At 34.6% G+C, this 18,586-nt stretch overlaps 1 protein-coding gene across 4 annotated transcripts; it reads right to left on the bottom strand.

Annotated features, from left to right (window-relative positions):
* Positions 1-676: 676 nt before the first annotated feature.
* On the bottom strand, positions 677-11,930 carry LOC117680601 (E3 ubiquitin-protein ligase TRIM71-like). 4 transcript variants are annotated; one of them, XM_034448809.2, is made up of 4 exons: positions 11,866-11,930; positions 11,484-11,569; positions 10,054-10,117; positions 677-3,043 (listed from the first exon to the last, which is right to left on the bottom strand). In XM_034448809.2, the coding sequence occupies exon 4, from the start codon at positions 3,018-3,020 to the stop codon at positions 1,359-1,361; it is 1,662 nt and encodes a 553-aa protein (XP_034304700.2). In that variant the 5' UTR covers positions 3,021-3,043; positions 10,054-10,117; positions 11,484-11,569; positions 11,866-11,930; the 3' UTR covers positions 677-1,358. The 4 variants fall into 4 exon arrangements, with proteins under 4 accessions (XP_034304700.2, XP_034304699.2, XP_034304701.2 ...); XM_034448808.2 differs by lacking the exon at positions 11,866-11,930 and having other exon boundaries at positions 11,484-11,612; XM_034448810.2 differs by lacking the exon at positions 11,866-11,930 and having other exon boundaries at positions 10,054-10,128; positions 11,484-11,560.
* Between the last annotated feature and the right edge of the window lie 6,656 nt (positions 11,931-18,586).

Raw genomic sequence — 18,586 nt, 5'->3', positions numbered from 1 at the left:
AATCCGGCTAATTCTCAAGGTTTTAAGGTATTGATAATATATGCGCGGATCTAGAAGGGGAGGGGGTTAGGAGAGTCCGTCCCCCCCCCTGCAAAATTTAAATTTCTTTATATCTACAAAATAAAATTGCCAAAAATAAGCCTCAGAACCCCCCCCCCCCCCCAACTCATGTACGTCGAACCCCCCCCCCCCCCCCGGGGGGAAAAAATTCTAGATCTGCGCATGTAATAACTAGTATATCCATATCAACGTCTTCAAATAGTGCCACATTTCAGAAACTCAAAGCCGAGTATTTCATGCTTTTATAATTGAAATAAGGCAATGTAATTCAACAAATGGCTGACGCGATGAATTTTTTCGTTACAATAAAACATTCAACCAAACGTTTCAGGAAAATAAACAAGAGCCCATGAGTCTTGACGGTCAGCCAGTATTACATGTATAGCCCTTGGCTGAACCTTTCAGGTAGTCTATTGTTTTTTTTTATTTTCATGTTTGCAAACGTCGATTCATAAAAAGGGGAAAGGGGTGACAGTTTCAACAATTTTTACCAGATCATGCAAACATTCAGACATTTTCCTCCATCCGTTTGAATTAGAAAGTCCATTTCAACTTTACCGTAATATTCAAAATTATGTGGTTAAAAACTAATTAAAACCAAATAACAAAGTTGTTTACAAATCATTTATTAGACATGATAAAACATTATTTAACGTACACAATGTACAACTGCAGGATTTATTACTAATGTGCAAGAAACAAAAGTTACTCAATCTTCAGTGACAGAAATCTTTAAAATGGAACAAAGATCAAATAAACACCATTCTAATGTTCAACAAATGTGGTACCTTCAGTTTATCTGCTTTGAGAAAAGAAAATGTATGATTTATATTTCTATTCTTATTAAAATGATTGAAATTAACTCATATCTTAATATAAACATGATAAAGGAGAGCCAAAAAGATTTTTTTTTACAAATATTTAACATGTTTAATTCAACTTTAAGTGTCATTTTATCAACATTAAAATGTTTTGATTTGTTTGACAAATACCAAACGAGGTTTCTCTGATTGTATTCTTATAATGTACACAGTTTGTTTAGACATTAAATGTATAAACATTTAATTCATTGACAATACAATGACTACACTAAAACAGTTTGTTATTATGATGTATAAACATGATAAACAAAACAATGATATTGTTGACATGAACTAAATGGACGTATATTTTATATGCATGACTCTATTATATAATATAATTAATTATCTTTATGCTAATACATGTTTTATATATACACACAGTCAGTTTGTCAACATGTAATACATATAAACAATGTTACACTGCTGTGTAATGTTCTACACATATTGTATTTTCTTCACTTTACCTGTGTTGTACTCAGCCACAAAGAGGTTGTCTCTGGTGTCCACACATAAACACCATGGATACTGTAAATCACAGTTGTCAATGTAGCGGAGGAACTGTCCGTCCTGATCCAGGATGTGGATACGCTGGTTGTTATAGGTACAGTCTGCTGTCAGGATGCGACCCTGGCTGTCTGTTGTGATGCCGAGTGGATCGAATGTTCCCTTGGTAGTAAAGGAAGGACCAGTGTAGGTAAACCGGAGTTTCCCGGCCTGATTGACCACCACTACTGCACGGGCTCTATAGTCCGACACACAGATATCTAGGTTCCTGTTCTCACTGATGTATTTAGGGTATCTACCATATGAATAGAGAGGTTGTCCTTTGTCGTCGTACTGAATACTTTGTTTCTCTGTGGAGCCAGAGTAACACACAACTTTTGTTTGTTTATCATCATCACTGTCCATGACAACCAGGAGGTCACCAGAGGAGGTACTACAGACATTGAAAGGTTTCCACCCCCGTAGTCTGATCACTGTCTGTATCTGTGTATTCTTCGCTATGTTCACAGTTCTATCAACTATATCAGTATAAACTAGATCCCCACTCCTTGTCACTGCTATGTTGTATGGATGTTTCCCTGACTTGGTTTGGACTGACTTCACTAGTTTCCCACGGAGGTTGTAGAGTCTCATGATGTTGTCATCACCACACGTCCACATCTCCTCATCACTCAGACAGGACACACTCTCTAATCCTATATACTCGGTGTCTATCTGTGTGATGATCCGTGGTACATCAATGAGCGGTCTGTCCGGGGGAGAGGACTCAGCACCGGGAGATTCCATGGTGTAGCCATGTTCTTCTGTTTTGATAGATGACGCTGACAGAGAACCAAACTGTTGATAAAGCTGTTCTTTGTTGATCTTCTGAGGGGTAAAACTTGGTAAGGACACTGTGAGTTTAGGAGGCAATCTTCTGAATTCATCATTCCTGGATTTGTAGGCAGAGACACGGCTGACATCACTGGAGTCCAGTAACGTCTTTAGTTCAGTAATGGTCTGTGTGATTTCAGAAATGGTGTGTTTAATTTCATCTTCCTGTTTGTCTAAGACAGCCAGATGTTTGGTCTCCGTTTCCTCCACGTTAGATTTCATGTTTCTGATAATGGTGTTTATTTCTCTGTGCAAGTCTTCTCCATGTTTGTCAATTTCTGTTGTTAATTTCTGGGAGTTTTCACTCAGAGCAGATTTCTGGACTGGGATAATGGATGCAATCTCTTGGTATTTGGGATAAATGGATTTCTCTAGTTCTTGTAAATCTTTTTGAATCATTTCTTTCTTGTTGTCCATGGTTTTAGATATTTCAATAAATTGATGGCCACTGTGTTCTTCAGAGGAAAGACATGTTGTACAAATAGGAATGTTACATTGTTTACAGTAAAGTACACTTATGTTTGAGGAATGTTTTGGGCATTTAGGAGCAGATCCTCTCTTTTCAAATGGCAGCACTTTGTGTTCTGTGGATTGATCAGAGAGATGTTCCCCCACACAGGCTTTACACAGATGTATGTGGCAAATGTCACAGTACATAGGGGGGCCTGGGGTCTCACAGAGACGACACCGTAACACATCCTGGGCCCAGCGCTTGTCCATGGTCAGATACTTTTACTCATGTTCTGAAAAAATAAAAAAATGATATATCACTTTTTTTAAGTTTTTGATCATTTGACTATTTCTTATTATAAAACTTTGGTATTTTTTTAAGACAAACATTGTTCTTGTTGCAAACAGGACACTTAAGAGCTTAAAAGACAGAAAGCCATTTAAATTCTTTTAAACAAAAATTACTCATAAATATAACTTGTTTTAAAGAGTGTGACTGACTATTTTGGACATTACATCCCAAACAGGCTTTGGTGACCCATTTGGATGATTGGTCCCAATCTGTGAAACTAGGCCTGTAGGACATGTAGGACAATATCATTTAGTATACAAATGTCGGCAAGCACTGCAAGCTCTAACTCCAAACCAAAAACCCACAATTCTCAGTAAATTGCAAATGGCTTCCCATGTTCTCTTGAGATCCTGGCATAAAAATCTTTTACAAATAAATTGAGGATAAAAAGGCAGTTATCAAATTTAAAAGGGCCACAATTGTACGTTTTCAGCTATTTTTGTAACCAAGGGGAGCATGATCTGAATGAAAGTGAGAGGGAGAAATTTTAATGTGAGGCTCCAATTACTTAAATTACATTGATACGTGCATCGTTTTGGACAAATTCTAGATCTCACACTGGACAGTCAATCGCACTTTAATTTCTATATAATGCATCATATCAAGGACCAACCTAGGGAGTGAAATAGTCGTTTTTTGATCGGTAACTTCGTCGGAATTTACTCCGAAAGAGAAATTGAAGTAGCCCTGTATTATGAGTTCACAATCTTGTAAATTAACCCCAAAGGCAAAGAAATGATAATTAACCAATTTTAAACACATTTTCACAGCCTAAGGTAACTTCTGTTATATGATTAATTACTCGAAACTGTTTAATCTTTAGGGGTTCTAAATACGGGTGATGCAACCACATACTGTGCAACTGATGTTTATTTCTTATAATGTTGATAATACAATTAGTTCTTAACTTGTAATTAGTTAATAACTCTGCCAAATGAATGCTTAAATAATCATGAAACCATTTGTTTACAGTTATTTAAAAAAAATAAGATCCTCTATATAACGGTTGTAATTGTGTCAAAGGGTTTGACTAATACAGTACTGTCAACGCTGATCCCGTATTTTCCGTGCACCTTTGCAGTCAAAAACAGGTGTCTCGGTTAAAACCGCGTATCCCTGCAATAGAGCTGTCAAGCAAATTAACACTGCCGTGGTCTTGATGATAAATTACAGGTGAATAAAAGCATCTGTCTGAAAAGTTATCCCCCCTGACTAAAAATACAACCGACACCTACACGACACTACAGGTACCGGTGCATGCATATATTATTTTTAATTAATGGAATTATCAAGAATTACATACAATATATAGTTCTAAAATGTTACATTTTTTGAGTATATCCAAAATTATTCATCATTGCTTCTTCATTTGACTTGACGATGTATTTTTACAATCCATTCAAATTGACATAACCTATTCAAAAATTGATAAGTATCCTTTGCAGCCGGATTATATTTTTTTAAAAAAACTGTCCCAAGTTATTGCTTCCATCACTTTTTGATAATTTTTAATAAGAATACACATACCTATGAAAGAAATATAGCTGAAATCAATAAAATGGAATATATCCAAGATATCTTCATTGAACAATTATCATTTTTCACCCATAGAAGTTCACAGGAACGAAAACAAATTTCTTACGGAGATAAATAAAGGGAAATGTTTACATCTTTTCTCCATTCGGAAGTACTTGGGACACCTCGGGCAATTTTTTAAAGTTATCATGATAGCTTAAAAATGGCTGATTCAATGCAAAATCCACGTAGACTTAGAATAGTGTTGTTCTCTTATTCTAACCCTATATGCTTGTTATATCACTGCTGAATTTAATTCGATTATTTACGGTAAGCTGTTCTTTCTTCACAAGAAAAAGAATGATGTAGTTAATTTACATCACAAATGGGAAATAGTACATGTTATTAAATGCATACATCTGAACGTAAACTGCAAATAACTGGCTCCAGGATCATGAACCTGTCTTAAATTTAAGTTAGAATTTTGTCTTAAATCTCAGATTCAAACTTAGTTAAATATTACTTACTTAAGTTGATCACAAAATGATCTAAGAAAAAACTTAGCTAAGATTTGTCTTAGCTTTAACATCATAGTAACTCACACGATTTTTTGACCGAACTTGTTAAAAGTGGAACTCTTCTTCGTTTGAAGATTCCTATCGGCTGTATCGTAAACATTATTATATACATGTATCACAAAGTTAAAAAATTATATTTAAAAGATGCTTCACACAAATATTAGCGTATTTTCTTACTGGATAACATGTCAGTCATTATACAGACGTGCTTACACACTTTCACTTTAACAAAGGGAAATAACTTCAATAGTAAGTAAACAAAGGGGAAAAACCTCAACTATAAATAGAACTCCCGAGGACAAGGGAGCCGCCCTCTTTGCTGATCATTTCTTATTAAAAATCGAACGAGTGTCGCCATTTTGAACTTACTTGGTAACAATCTATAAACTTAAGTCTGCCTAATAGCAGTCTTAAGATTTAAGACAATATTTCAGACTTACCCCTAAGTCATTTTTTTTGTGATCCACTTTAAGAACAATCTAAAAAATTAAGTGCAAATTTATTGACTTAAGTCTGACTTCAGATTTAAGACAGTTTCATGATCCCAGAGCCTGGAATTTTTCTGAGTCCAAGGGGTATAACTTTGTTTGATCTTACCCAATATCAAACTTGACCTAGATATTATCATGATATAAACCTGTATACCAAATTTCATTTCAATATGTTCATCCTCTGAGAAGAAAATGAGGGAAACTGTAAATAACTGGAATTTTTCTATGTCCAAGGGCCATAACTCTATTGAAAATTGCTCGATCGTACCCTATATCGCACTTGACCTAGATATTATCATGATAAACCTGTATACCAAATTTAATTCCAATATGTTCATCCTCTGCAAAGAAAATGAATGGAAACTGTTGGTGGACCGACAGACAGCAGCAAAGCAATATGCCCTCCCTTCTTCGAAGGGAGGCATAAGAATTCATGAAATTTTGACACAGTAAAACAGATCATATAACCAAATGATTCTACTAGTTTAATCACAGAAAGGTCAAGTCAAGGTCACTACCTTTTTCCAGACTCATTAATTTGCAGCAATTCTGAATTGAAAAACATGATATTTTCCTACGCCAATATTCTGCCCAAAAGTAAAGTCCTTCATAGATTCTAAATATTGATTACTATTTCTATGCCAAGTTGTATGATAGTAAACAAGATCTCCAGGGGCCAAATCGCGCACCTGAGCAACAATAGCCTTAACTGATTAAATTAGCATTACAGTATCAAAATTAGCTGCAATAATGTAGCCCTCTCCCGATTTTTTTTTTTTGGGGGGGGGGGGGGGAAGAGGGCTACAACTCCATAGGATCTCCGTAATGGTGCAAGTGCGGGAGTCATTCACTCCCGCAACGATTTCGTCTCAAATCGTACATAAATGACAATAACATTTGCATTTCTTACCTAAACTCAAACATTGTAGATGTCTATGGCATAAATTAATCCAAAAATATCAAGTATAGTCCTTATATCGGTAATTTGTCGTGTATGTTAACAACGAAAGTTGAATTTGTCCGCTATGTTTACTGACCTTGACCGGTTTTATTTTGGGACAGCCAATGAGAATTCAGGAGCGGACCTTGAACTGAATATAGGAATTCCCCTATTTTAAACATAATTAACGCGGTAAATATGAATTTTCCATTATATACCATTTCCTCAAATGTTGTCTTAGTGATAAAACGAGGTAGGATCGATTATTTACACTGACATTCACGTTATCAAGCCCATTAAAACTCTAAGCGTACATCCCATAAAATCACGCGAGAACTGTCATGGCTGCTGAAAAAGAGGACTGGTAAACATGCTTATGTGTTTTATCTGGTTTTGATTTATATACGGTTAATTTGTTCAACCTGAATTAAAAAATCATTTTATCTAAAGGAAGTCAAATAAAAAATGGATCTCTTCAGATCGAAGTCAGCCGCATTAAAAAATCAATTTTGCACCATTACGGAGATCCTGTGGAATTGTAGCCCTCTCCAGTAAACATCAGATATAAAAAATCGAAGAGGGCTACACTATTGCAGCTATATCAAAATATCTTGACAACTAAGTACAGTAGACATTCCTAATAAACCATTTAAAATCTGCCAAATTTTTATCCACATATTTTTATTTGGTAAATACCAAGCCCCTTTTTTTGTTGTACCTGTAAGAAGATTTGTCTCTATTCCTATATAAACCCCCCCCCCTTTTTCGGGGCCCCACTTTTCTTTAGAGAATCATGGTTTCATCAAACGTTTATCTGCACAACCTGTGCTTTCACACAAGTTACTGCTTTTTGGACTGAAAACTTTTCCAGAATATTTTTAAAGATTCTCTCTATATATTCCTTTATAAATATTCATCCAACATGCGGCCCGCCCTAGCCCCAGGAACTATGATTTAGCAAACTTGAATTACCACTACCTGAGGATGCCTCCACACAAATTTAAGCTTTACTTGCTTAATAGTTTTTAAAAGAAGATTTTCTATATATATTCCTTTGTAAAAATTTATCCCCCCATCGAGTCCTGTCCTACCCCCAGGAACCATGACATTGAATCTACACTATTTGAGAATGCTTCCACTCTAATTTGAGCTTTTCTGGCCTTATACCTGGTAGTTTTTGAGAAAAAGATTTTAAAGATTTTCTCTATATATTTCTATGTAAAAATTCATCCCCCATTGTGGCCCCACCCTACCCCCGAGGACCATGATGTGAACAAACTTGAATCTAAACTATACCTGAGGATGCCTTCACAAACGTTTAAGCTTTTCTGATCTAATAATTTTTGAGAAGAAGGTTTTTAAAGATTTTCTCTATACATTCCCCCATTGTGGCCCCACCCTACCCTTGGGGACCATGATTTGGACAAATTCGAATCTACACTACCTGAGGATGCCTCCATACAAGTTACAGCTTTTCTGGCCTAATAGTATTTGAGAAGAAGATTTTTGAGCATGGTTAAATATGGGATCAGCGTTGTTAGTACTGTACCTCCAAAATATACAGAAATACAGATTTATTCCTCAATTAATCTTAAAATTAAATTGCTAAAACAATTACAAACCATTTCATTTATAAAATGGATGAATATATCAAAAAAATCAAATTTCATAAATTGGATAAGTTTTTTTTCAATTTTTAAAAGTTGTTTTTTTTTTTATTGACTTGCTTAGAACTAATTTAATTTAAATTTTAAAGCTCTAATCTGTGTATATCATCATTAGCGTTATGCCATTGTCAAGTAATGGAAGTCTCCCTGATTTCTTAAACTTCTTCCAATTTTTGTGTTAGGGAGAAGCAAAGTCTCCCGAATATTTTGCTTTAGGTTGGTCCCTGCATATGTTAATGTACTAAAGAACCTTATTTGTGTAATGATATACACTAAAAATATTTTGTTATTTTTCAATGAGAAAGTCAGTTCCAGTTGTTTGTACATAGCATTTCATGATGTAAATAATAAGTTTGATAGGTCAGTCGACTAAGCTAGGGATAACACCCCCAAAAATCATTCTTATCAATATCAACTCCTGTTTTCCTTTACCAGGCCTGTACTGTATGAATTGGTGTGTTGTATATATTACCATAGTTATATTTTTGAAGTTGTTTTCCCTTGACAAGTTGTATTCCAGTTTTTACATAGTATTAATTGCAATGGGATATATTTTTTAAAAAATCAATTATAAAATAAAATGCAACATAATTCTCTAAGGGTATTTTGGAAACAAATCACCAAAGTTTCTCCACATCAAGTGAATACTTAAGTTCATGTATTATCAGACCATTAAAAATTTAGTAATATAACAATGGAATAGAAATGAAAGAACAAACTGTTGTTTCATAGTTATGATTGATTAATTTCATTTTGATCACTACATATGTAGGGTGAGATTTTTCTTTTCTATGCTGCGCTCGCCTCAACAGTCGCACCAAAAACATATCATATATAACCAAGGGTGTGTTCAAAAGAACGAGTGCTCACAAGCGCTCACTAAAAGTTGTGTTGCAGGTATAGGGAATTTTGGCGAGCATGTGCAACACCCGCTCTATTGAACACACCTTCGGAACGTATACATCCCTCTTACCATTTAACATATTTTCTTGATTTTTATATACAGGCTTATAAAATTTCAGTAATATTCAAGTGAATTAAAATGCTATAGGAGGCCCAAGGGCCACATCGCTCACCTGAGAATAAAGTCAATGAAAAGCTTTAACCGTCTTTAGAGTATCAAATACAAAATGTCTAGACAACTTCATAATTGGTTTTTGAAAAGATTTTTCTCTGTGTATTCCTGTTTAGAAATTCAACTCTCCTATAGTAGCCCAACACTAACTCCAGAGATTATAATTCATAAACTTGAAACTACAATACCTGAGTGGTGCACAAGTTACAGCTTTTCAGGCTGATTGGTTTTCGAAAATTAGATTTTCCTCCATGTATTCCTACATAAAAATTGGTACCCAAGCTGTTGCCCCACTGTATCCCTTTGCCCAATAAAGCTTTGTGCCAAGTTTGGATGAAATTGACCAAGCAGTTTTAGAGAAGATGAAAATGTTGAAATTTACAACAACGACAATGACAGACAATGGCCAAATTTTGATCAGAAATAAAAACTAAATTGACAATTACTGACAAACAACCAATTCTTGCCAAGAACCATTTCTCGCCAGTGTATTGTTACGTCATTCTATAAACACAATGAAATAAAATCATGTACAAAATATGACGTAACAATGCACTGGCTAGGAAAGGTACTTGGCATGAATATAAGGTTGCACGCCAGTAGAGATAAAACACTAGGTTTAAATTATCAACTTAATCAGATAATAGTTACATGTATTGATACCCACAGTTAACAAATTACAAACCTGTTCACCTCCAACTCAAAATGGCGACAATGTGCTTGGTTTTTTCTCTTCCTGGTTAGGTTTCCTGTATAAAATCTACTATAGTAATTGTGCTGTTTTAATGTCTGACAAGTTGAAGAGCAGTCACATTAATCTTAATTATCCTATTAAATTACAAAGATGACTAGATGATTTAGTTTCATGATGTGCTAGCCAATAGTCATCATGGTCATCAAGCTAGATAATTTGAAAGGACAGCAACATGTTAACGATTCCCTTATAACCAGTCTAGACGGGACTCCCAAAACGGAGTTAACTCCCAAAACGGAGTCTTTGGCTCCATCATGCATTGCGGTAAAATGGCGTTTCTAATGTAAACAACGTATGAGTTATGCCCCTTAGTTCTAAATAAATCTATAAAATTGGCCAAAAACACGACAAAAATTAATTTTAAACTTTCAAAAACATTTCTGAACGTTTATTTGGCATATTTATGTCAAATGTTTATAACTGTTTACTTGTATTACGTAAGATTAATTTTTAAAATGAAAAATTCACCCATATCTTCGATCGCGCATAACTATAACTTTTTAGAAATAAATTAAATGCTTGGATATGGTTATTTATCATTGTTTGTTGAAATATAGTCTCATTTACATCATTTTCAGGCTTAATTACTGAATTATCTTGAATAATTATGCATTTAATATGGTTAACTAACATCGGAAACGCCGCGACCGATTATAATTGTTTTGATGATAATTATCTGTTTAATTTAAAGAGTTATTGTATCTAGAATGACAATTTGTTTAATTTTCTAGGTTTTTAAACTACCAATTCTATTTTTTCAAAACAAATAAGACGTTTTTAAACATCGCTAGAGCAGCCAGTTTTTGTTAGTAGTCGGGTCCCTTTTCGTTTATGCACTTATCAATTTGAGTGTTTGGTGACTTTGAATTGTAACACAATACAGAGAAAGTACAATTTAATGCAATTTACCTTTTAGTAACGATAAAATTCCATGAAAAACACAAAATTATCACTTTTTAAGCATCGTCCAAACATCCAACTTCGGAGATAAATAACTTTCTTAAGTGCAAATAAACACCTATTTCGTGCAAATACGATCGATAGTAAATTATATCCTGTGTCTTTTAAAACATGTTAGAAGTCTGCCAACACATGCAGCACTTTGCAAGATGATTTCTCGTGGACCCCATGTTTTCATCGAAAAATCGCCATTTTTTGTACAAGTGCGCATGCGTAGACTCCCAAAACGGAGTCCAAAATACAGAAATTCTTTTCCATTGACTCCGTTTTGGGAGTCCGTCTAGACTGATAACAACTCATAAGCTGGTACATTTAAGGCAATTTCGCCAACTCTGTTATAGCATAAGATTGAAATAATTCTTCAACAATCAGTAATAACATACGTTTAACAAACTACGCACCTCACAAAGCCCTACAACTCAAAATGACGACAATGTCCATGTTTGATCTTCCTAGTTCGTGTTTACTCCTCTTCCTGGTCGGCGGCCTGTTAAAATCACGTGATTGATTTAAATAAAAGACAAAACAAAACTTCCGGATATAACCAATACATTGTGTCAGTGCAATGGTTAAATAATTTGAATCATTAAATCAAGGTTATAGACTGACATTTCTTGATATGCCAATGAAATCAAGCCAGAGACGTATTTTACGTCCCTGATCAAACATAATGCAGTGGAAGGACAGTAATATTATTTTAGCAATATTCCCTTAATTATTACGTTATATACTTATATCAGTAAGTGTATAAAATCGAACTCCCTGATGTGTAGGCCTCTATACCTCTTCTTCCACAGAACTATAGTTTTATCTGACTCTTGACATCACGTCCACTGTCGTCTGCGCTACACATCGCAACTTCTCGGGCCTTTCCGACAGAGCTCGTGTTTTTCCGAGCAACGGAAGGATGTTAGGGTGTAATATATATCTGCTATTATTTTTACCATACGCCTATATAACGTTATAATTTATTTTTAATTGTTTTGATTTTCATCGAAGTCAATACCAAGAGATTCAAATGAAATAAAGTTGAAGTGATGAAGCGCGGCTAGATTTCTCAAACATTGATAATGTGCGTAATCACGATACTGGCGTACGTGCGACCAGGCCCCGAGGTTATAAAACTTTTTCCATACGTACTCCGTACTCCGAGTATGTGCGCCACTGAGTACGACTCTAAAAACCGAGGTTATAAAAGTTTTGGAGTATGTTCTCCGCTGAGTACTATTTGGAGTATGCTCCAAAAGCCGATCGATGAAATTTTACGTCTCTGGAGAAAGACAGAGAACGGTAATTCGTGTAAATAGTCCTGGCATGTAGGCAAACTGTACATCTATTCAGATTAATTATTTATCAAAAAATATAACACATTATTTACATGAACATATTATCTTCTTCATCTGCAAGCATGGAGATGTGTCTGCATCTATGACTTATGAATTTTTGAGCAACAAATACGATAAATCCAGTGTAATTGGTAAAATTATCAACAAATTGTGTTTATGTCAAATCTCTCTCTCTCTCTCTCTCTCTCTCTCTCTCATGAGACTCAGATAGTGATTCATGCATGTGATGATTAAGTATAATTATGTTGTAAGGAACGATATGAATATAAAAGAAAGAAATAAGAATTTACACGGATATAAAGAGAGTATTTCAACATAAAATTTAGTTCGATATATCTTAAGTTTTCCTGGCTTTTTAACGATTTTGATATTGTACAAGCCAAGGTCAGAAACGACGCCAATACAAAACTGGAAAGTCACTGCCCCCAAGTGGATATCTCTTAAGATATTTAGCGAGCAGTTCCTGTATTAAGAAAAACAGGGAAGAGTTTAATTCAAAAATAAAAAAAAATACACTTGGAAAAATCACAAAAAGAGAAGATCCGTTTATTTTCACACTCAGGAAGTATACACTAAGGAAGTTATATTTGGGTATTCCAATTTAATTGCAACATACTATATTTGCCTTAATTCTTGTGAGAAAAAAACATCTAATATCTTGAAGGGGTGGGGTAGGGGTTGGGGTTGGAATTGCATCAATGAACATATGCGAAAAGCCAAGGACACACGTAAAGCTTCTCAGTTCAATATTTTTGGGAATGTGCACGAGAGTTTAAAAAAATTCACTAATTGAAATATTTTTAGTTTTTCTCACTTAGTCAAGGATTGAAAATGTGTGTTTAGAATTTATACATACACGTACTGTGTCATTTTTAATCTTAAGTAACGTCATTTGATTTTTTTGAGCATGCCTTTTCCTATCATCTTTAAAATTCGAAAAACATGTGTTAATATTGATGCATTTGACATAAATATCTGGTTACTTCAGATAAAAAAGGAATAACTATATAAATTATCTAAATAGTTACTTGCTAATAAAATAAAACAATTGAAGAGGGATTAATATTCCCACAGCTTAGCTATAAAGAGAAAAATATCTCACATGAAAATTCGAAGAAGCTATTTTATCACAAGTAGTACATAAATTTTCAATCGATTGCATAGAATAACAATAATCCCCGTTCTCTCTCTCTCTCTCTCTCTCTCTCTCTCTCTCTCTCTCTCTCTCTCTCTCTCTCACACACACACACACACACACACACACACACACACACAAATTCTAGTTTCTATCATGCGGGTTATGATTAATTAGAGTGTTATTTTTTTTTTTTACATAAACAAGCTTTTAATTAACTGTAAATTCTCAAGCAGAATATATACATCGATCATACTTTATGTTTTTCCATAGCTGTGTATTTAAGAATAAAATTTGATGTCATAACACCAAAATCGAGGCCGGGTCTAATTTGTTCTGCCCTAGATTTTTGAATGAAATTTTTTACATGAATTTCTACTGATATAGTTATTATTTTAAGATAAAAAAAATAAGACATTTACCACACCGTTTGTTTAAGGGGTCATCTCAAAGTTTGTTAATTTTTAACATAGGACCCTATGGGATTTTGCTTGAAATGTACCAATTTTGCATATTTTTTACATATTTTTAAAACTTCTTTTTCTGTTCTACATATAAAAGTTATTGCTAAAAGGCATCAAATGGTCAAATAAAAAAAACTTTTACCTCCTGGTTTGTTCTAGGGGTCTTATCAAAGATGTTTTTTGTATGCCAAATTTCCCAGTTTGTCAGATAATGACTATTTTTTATTTGACAAAGGCGGAAATGGTGATCTTTATAGTATTATTAAAACATTCAGACATATTTAGGTAATAAATAAATATATACCATCACATATTAAGGTCATTAATATAAAATACATGGTTACTGTCTTAAAATATATGAATTAAGCTATATTTCGGCGGGTTAAGAAAACGTGACAGAGGGCTAGGCTTGCTGAAACTTTTTCACGTTTGGCGTCAACAAGGCAAAAAGATGACGTCACAATACATATGAAACGCTGCATGAAAGCGTGCGTACTCGTTCTGTACTCGGCCTCTTAAATATTCATTTGTAGAAAGATACTAATACTAATGTATAATATTTAAGACTATGGGGTCACCGGGACCCACCATCCTTATATTCGAGCGTTTATAATCAAATGTTAAGCCAAACAATGCATTTCACCTTACGTATACTTATAATTAGACATGTCTATACTCTCGATGTTTTAATTTGAAATAAGTAATATCGTAAGGTAGGTGATGTTCCATGGTAAAATTTCTTTGATATTCAAATACACGTTTGAGATATTTCTTCTCGTGATTACCGGTATACTTAAAGTAATAAAATTATTTACAATTTTTAAAGCTTTGTAGATTTAAGACCTACAGTCATCAAATCCCTCTCTCTTGTAGAAATCCAAGAAACATATATATATATATATATATATATATATATATATATATATATATATATATATATATATATATATATATATATATATATATATATATATATATATATATATATATATATATATATATATATATATATATATATACACACACCAGCTTATGTTATATTAAAAATGGAAGAGTCGTTAAAAGACTAGTTAGTATGACCAAATAATATTTATGTCAAATGCATCAAAATTAACACATTCAATTAGTGAATTTTCTTAAACTCTCGTGCATATTCCCAAAAATACTGAAATGAGAAACTTTACGTGTGTCTTTGGCTTTTTGCATATGTTCATTGACGTAATTCCAACCCCCACCCCTTCAAGATATTAGATGCTTTTTTCTCACAAGAATTAAGGCAAATATAGTATGTTGCAATTAAATTGGAATACCCATATAACTTCCTTAGTGTATACTTCCTGAGTGTGAAAGTAAACGGATCTTCTCTTTTGTGATTTTCCCAATTAAGTATATGTTTTTATTTTTGAATTAAACTCTTCCCTTTTTTTCCTAATACAGGAACTGCTCATTAAATATCTTAAGAGATATCCACTTGGGGGCAGTGACTTTCCAGTTTTGTATTGGCGTCGTTTCTGACCTTTTCCTGGCATGTAAAATATCAAAATCGTTAAAAAGACAGGAAAACTTAAATATATCGAACTAAATTCTATGTTGAAATACTCTCTTCATATCCGTGTAAATTCTTACTTCTTTTTTTTTATTCATATCGTTCCTTACAACATAGTTATACTTAATCATCACATGCATGAATCACTATCTGAGCCTCATTAGAGAGAAAGAGAGAGAGAGATACATGTATTTGACATAAACACAATTTGTTGCAGGCACGTAGCATCAGGGGGGCCTGCCCCCCCCCTTTTTTCTCGCAGCAACAAATTTTTAAAAATTTACATATAAAAAAATGAATTATAATGGAGTTGCCCCCCCCCACTTTTTTGGGAGTATGTAGGGGTACCACCAAGTGGCTTCCGGGGGTTCTGGCTCAATTCAGGGGTTTATATCTTACTTAAGATTGACCACAAAAACTTGGATACACTAGGATTTGGTAGAGGACCTCAAGAGTTATTCATAATAAGCGTAAGAGTGTACCTATGACCCCTTTGTGCCGTCTTAGGGTATTTATGAATACCCCTCGAGGACCTCTACCTAATCCTGGTGTTTCCAAGTTCTGGTGGTCAATCTCGAGTGAGATATAAACCCCTGAAATGAGCAAGAACCCCTGGGAGCCACTTGGTGGTACCCCTACAGCCCAAATTTGAGACCAGGAAATAATATCCCCATATGTCCCCTTCACTGCCCTGGTATCCGTTTGATACACACTTCAAAGATAAAAGAGATAATAGCCCGCCTTTCGCACCTATATCAGTATGAAATGCTAACATACGACAAAGTTCGAGTGAGCAAGCTGAACCCTTGTAGGGGTCATAGGTGCCCTCTTACGCTTATCATGAATACCTCTTGAGGTCCTCTACCTAATCCTAGTGTTTCCAAGTTCTTGTGGTCAATCTCAAGTGAGATATAAACCCCTGAAATGAGCCAGAACCCCTGGGAGCCACTTGGTGGTACCTCTACAGCCCAAATTTGAGACTGGGAAATAATAGCCCCATAGGTCCCTTCACTGCCCAGCTGGTATCAGTTAGATGCACACTTCAAAGATAAAAGAGATAATGGTCGCCTTTCATCCCTATATCATTGTGAAATGCTACAATATGACAAAGTTCGAGTGAGCTAAACCGTCCCTTTTCGTTGTTATCGTTAACGTTGTATTCTTCAAAGGTTCCCGTCAAAACATGGCTGAGAGAAAATCATCCCAATTTCACCTGATGATTTTTGCTGTTTTTTGACTGCGACATATGATAATCTTTTTATTTAAAATAAAATCACAATACTGGGTGTTCTATCGTCTCATATTCGATTTAATACGATGTCTTTTTAATTTTCGATTGATGTTTCTGGGGTAGTGAAAAGGCCAGAGCATACATTTTTAAACATGCACATGTTCAGCTTCGATTTAAACAAATAATCTTGCCACACTGGATTGGCCTGGGATTTTTATTGTATATTTGTATCGTTTTATGCCTTTTAATTTACTTTAATTTATCATGTCTTATATATCATAATACAATTGCATATCACTTTATACGATGCATATAGTTTTTCTATTTGTATTAATAAGACTACACTTAGGATAACATTATTTTCATAACTTATGACCCGTATAGACGTATTTCATTTCTATCCAACAAAGACGCATTTATAACTCTTATCCAGGCGAGCTTTACTGCTTCGGAAGCCGTCAATGCTCGTACAAATTATTGAGCATTAATCATTTTGATATTAATTAAAATGTGTCGATAATTAAGGAAAATATAATTTTCTGTTCGAGTACTCTTAGTACTTTGATGAATTTCCTTATTGACTGCTAGCTTATACGGGCTTAGTGGCTACTGTTAGTGGCTGCTAGCTTCAGCCTGGTTGCGTATGGCTGTGTTCGAACGCACATTGGTCGATGTCTGGTTAAAAAAAATGAGAAAGATATTAATTGCTACTCATAATTTTACTGCGTATGAAAAAGGATGGACAATACCTTGTAAACACATTAAATCATATGTGTGCGCGCTAAAATTTAACACATAGCATGTTATGCTGATTAAAAAAAGCAATTTTTGGAGGTTTCGCTTTCCGCCGCCATCTTTAAACTACCTGACCAGAGACAGACCAGAGACTCTCCTTTGGTTTGACCACGGTTTCATTTTAGTCGGACTAAAGTGGGTTCGATCTCATTTTAGTCGAACTAAGGTGACCGTGGTTTGTGATCGAACTCGCTCTTTATGTGTTGATAAAATGACGTCACAATGTACTGGCGAAAAATGGTACTCGGCGAGAACAGGTCGCACACCAGTATGAAGAAAATTAGACATAACGTTACAGGCACTGTACCAATTATCAGCTAAACTTTCACTTTTTTTTGTATTTCCTTGTTTCTTGATATATTTAGATAACACTTGACATAGTTTAAATAGTGATTTCCATTTTTTATCCATCTTGTTTTTGTGCTTTTTAGCACGCCCCGAATTAGCCATGTTTTACGATTTACTGCATGTACCAGTTACCGTCTTTGTGATAATAACAGGCACGTAGCCTCAGGGGGGGGGGTGCCTTTTGGAAAGTAATCTTTTTCCTTTTTTTTCTTTTTTATATAGCTTGTCAAGATTTTTTTTATGAGTCTGCCCCCCCCCCCCATCAAAAACGATGCTACGTGCCTGAATAACATAGTAAAATCCCTGTACATGTTGATTTCATACTCTGCATAATGTAATTTGAGTTGTGTCCCTTTTTGTGTACGACTAAAGGTAGTAGGGGTTATGATACATTTGTACGGTGACTGCCTTATACGGAGGCTGCCATAGGACATATGCTTGAGAAATCTTTTTTTTTAATTCGTGGCCACGAAATAAAAGTCGTTCCCATGAAATAAAAGTCGTGGCCACAAAATTAAAGTCGTTCCCACGAAATAAATGCCGTGGCCACAAAATAAAATTCGTTCCCATGAAATAAAATGTAGTCGTTCCTACGGAATAAAAGTCGTGGCTACAAAATAAAAGTTGTACGTGCAATGT

This window comes from Magallana gigas, chromosome 4 (genome assembly GCF_963853765.1).
Source record: "Magallana gigas chromosome 4, xbMagGiga1.1, whole genome shotgun sequence".
Lineage (NCBI taxonomy): Eukaryota > Metazoa > Mollusca > Bivalvia > Ostreida > Ostreidae > Magallana > Magallana gigas.
The sequence above is the reverse complement of the archived record's forward strand: the minus strand, read 5'-3'. Positions and strand labels throughout refer to the sequence as shown.

Coding starts and splice junctions, on each gene's coding strand:
- LOC117680601 (XM_034448809.2), bottom strand. CDS start 3,020: ATGGACAAGCGCTGGGCCCAGGATGTGTTACGGTGTCGTCTCTGTGAG.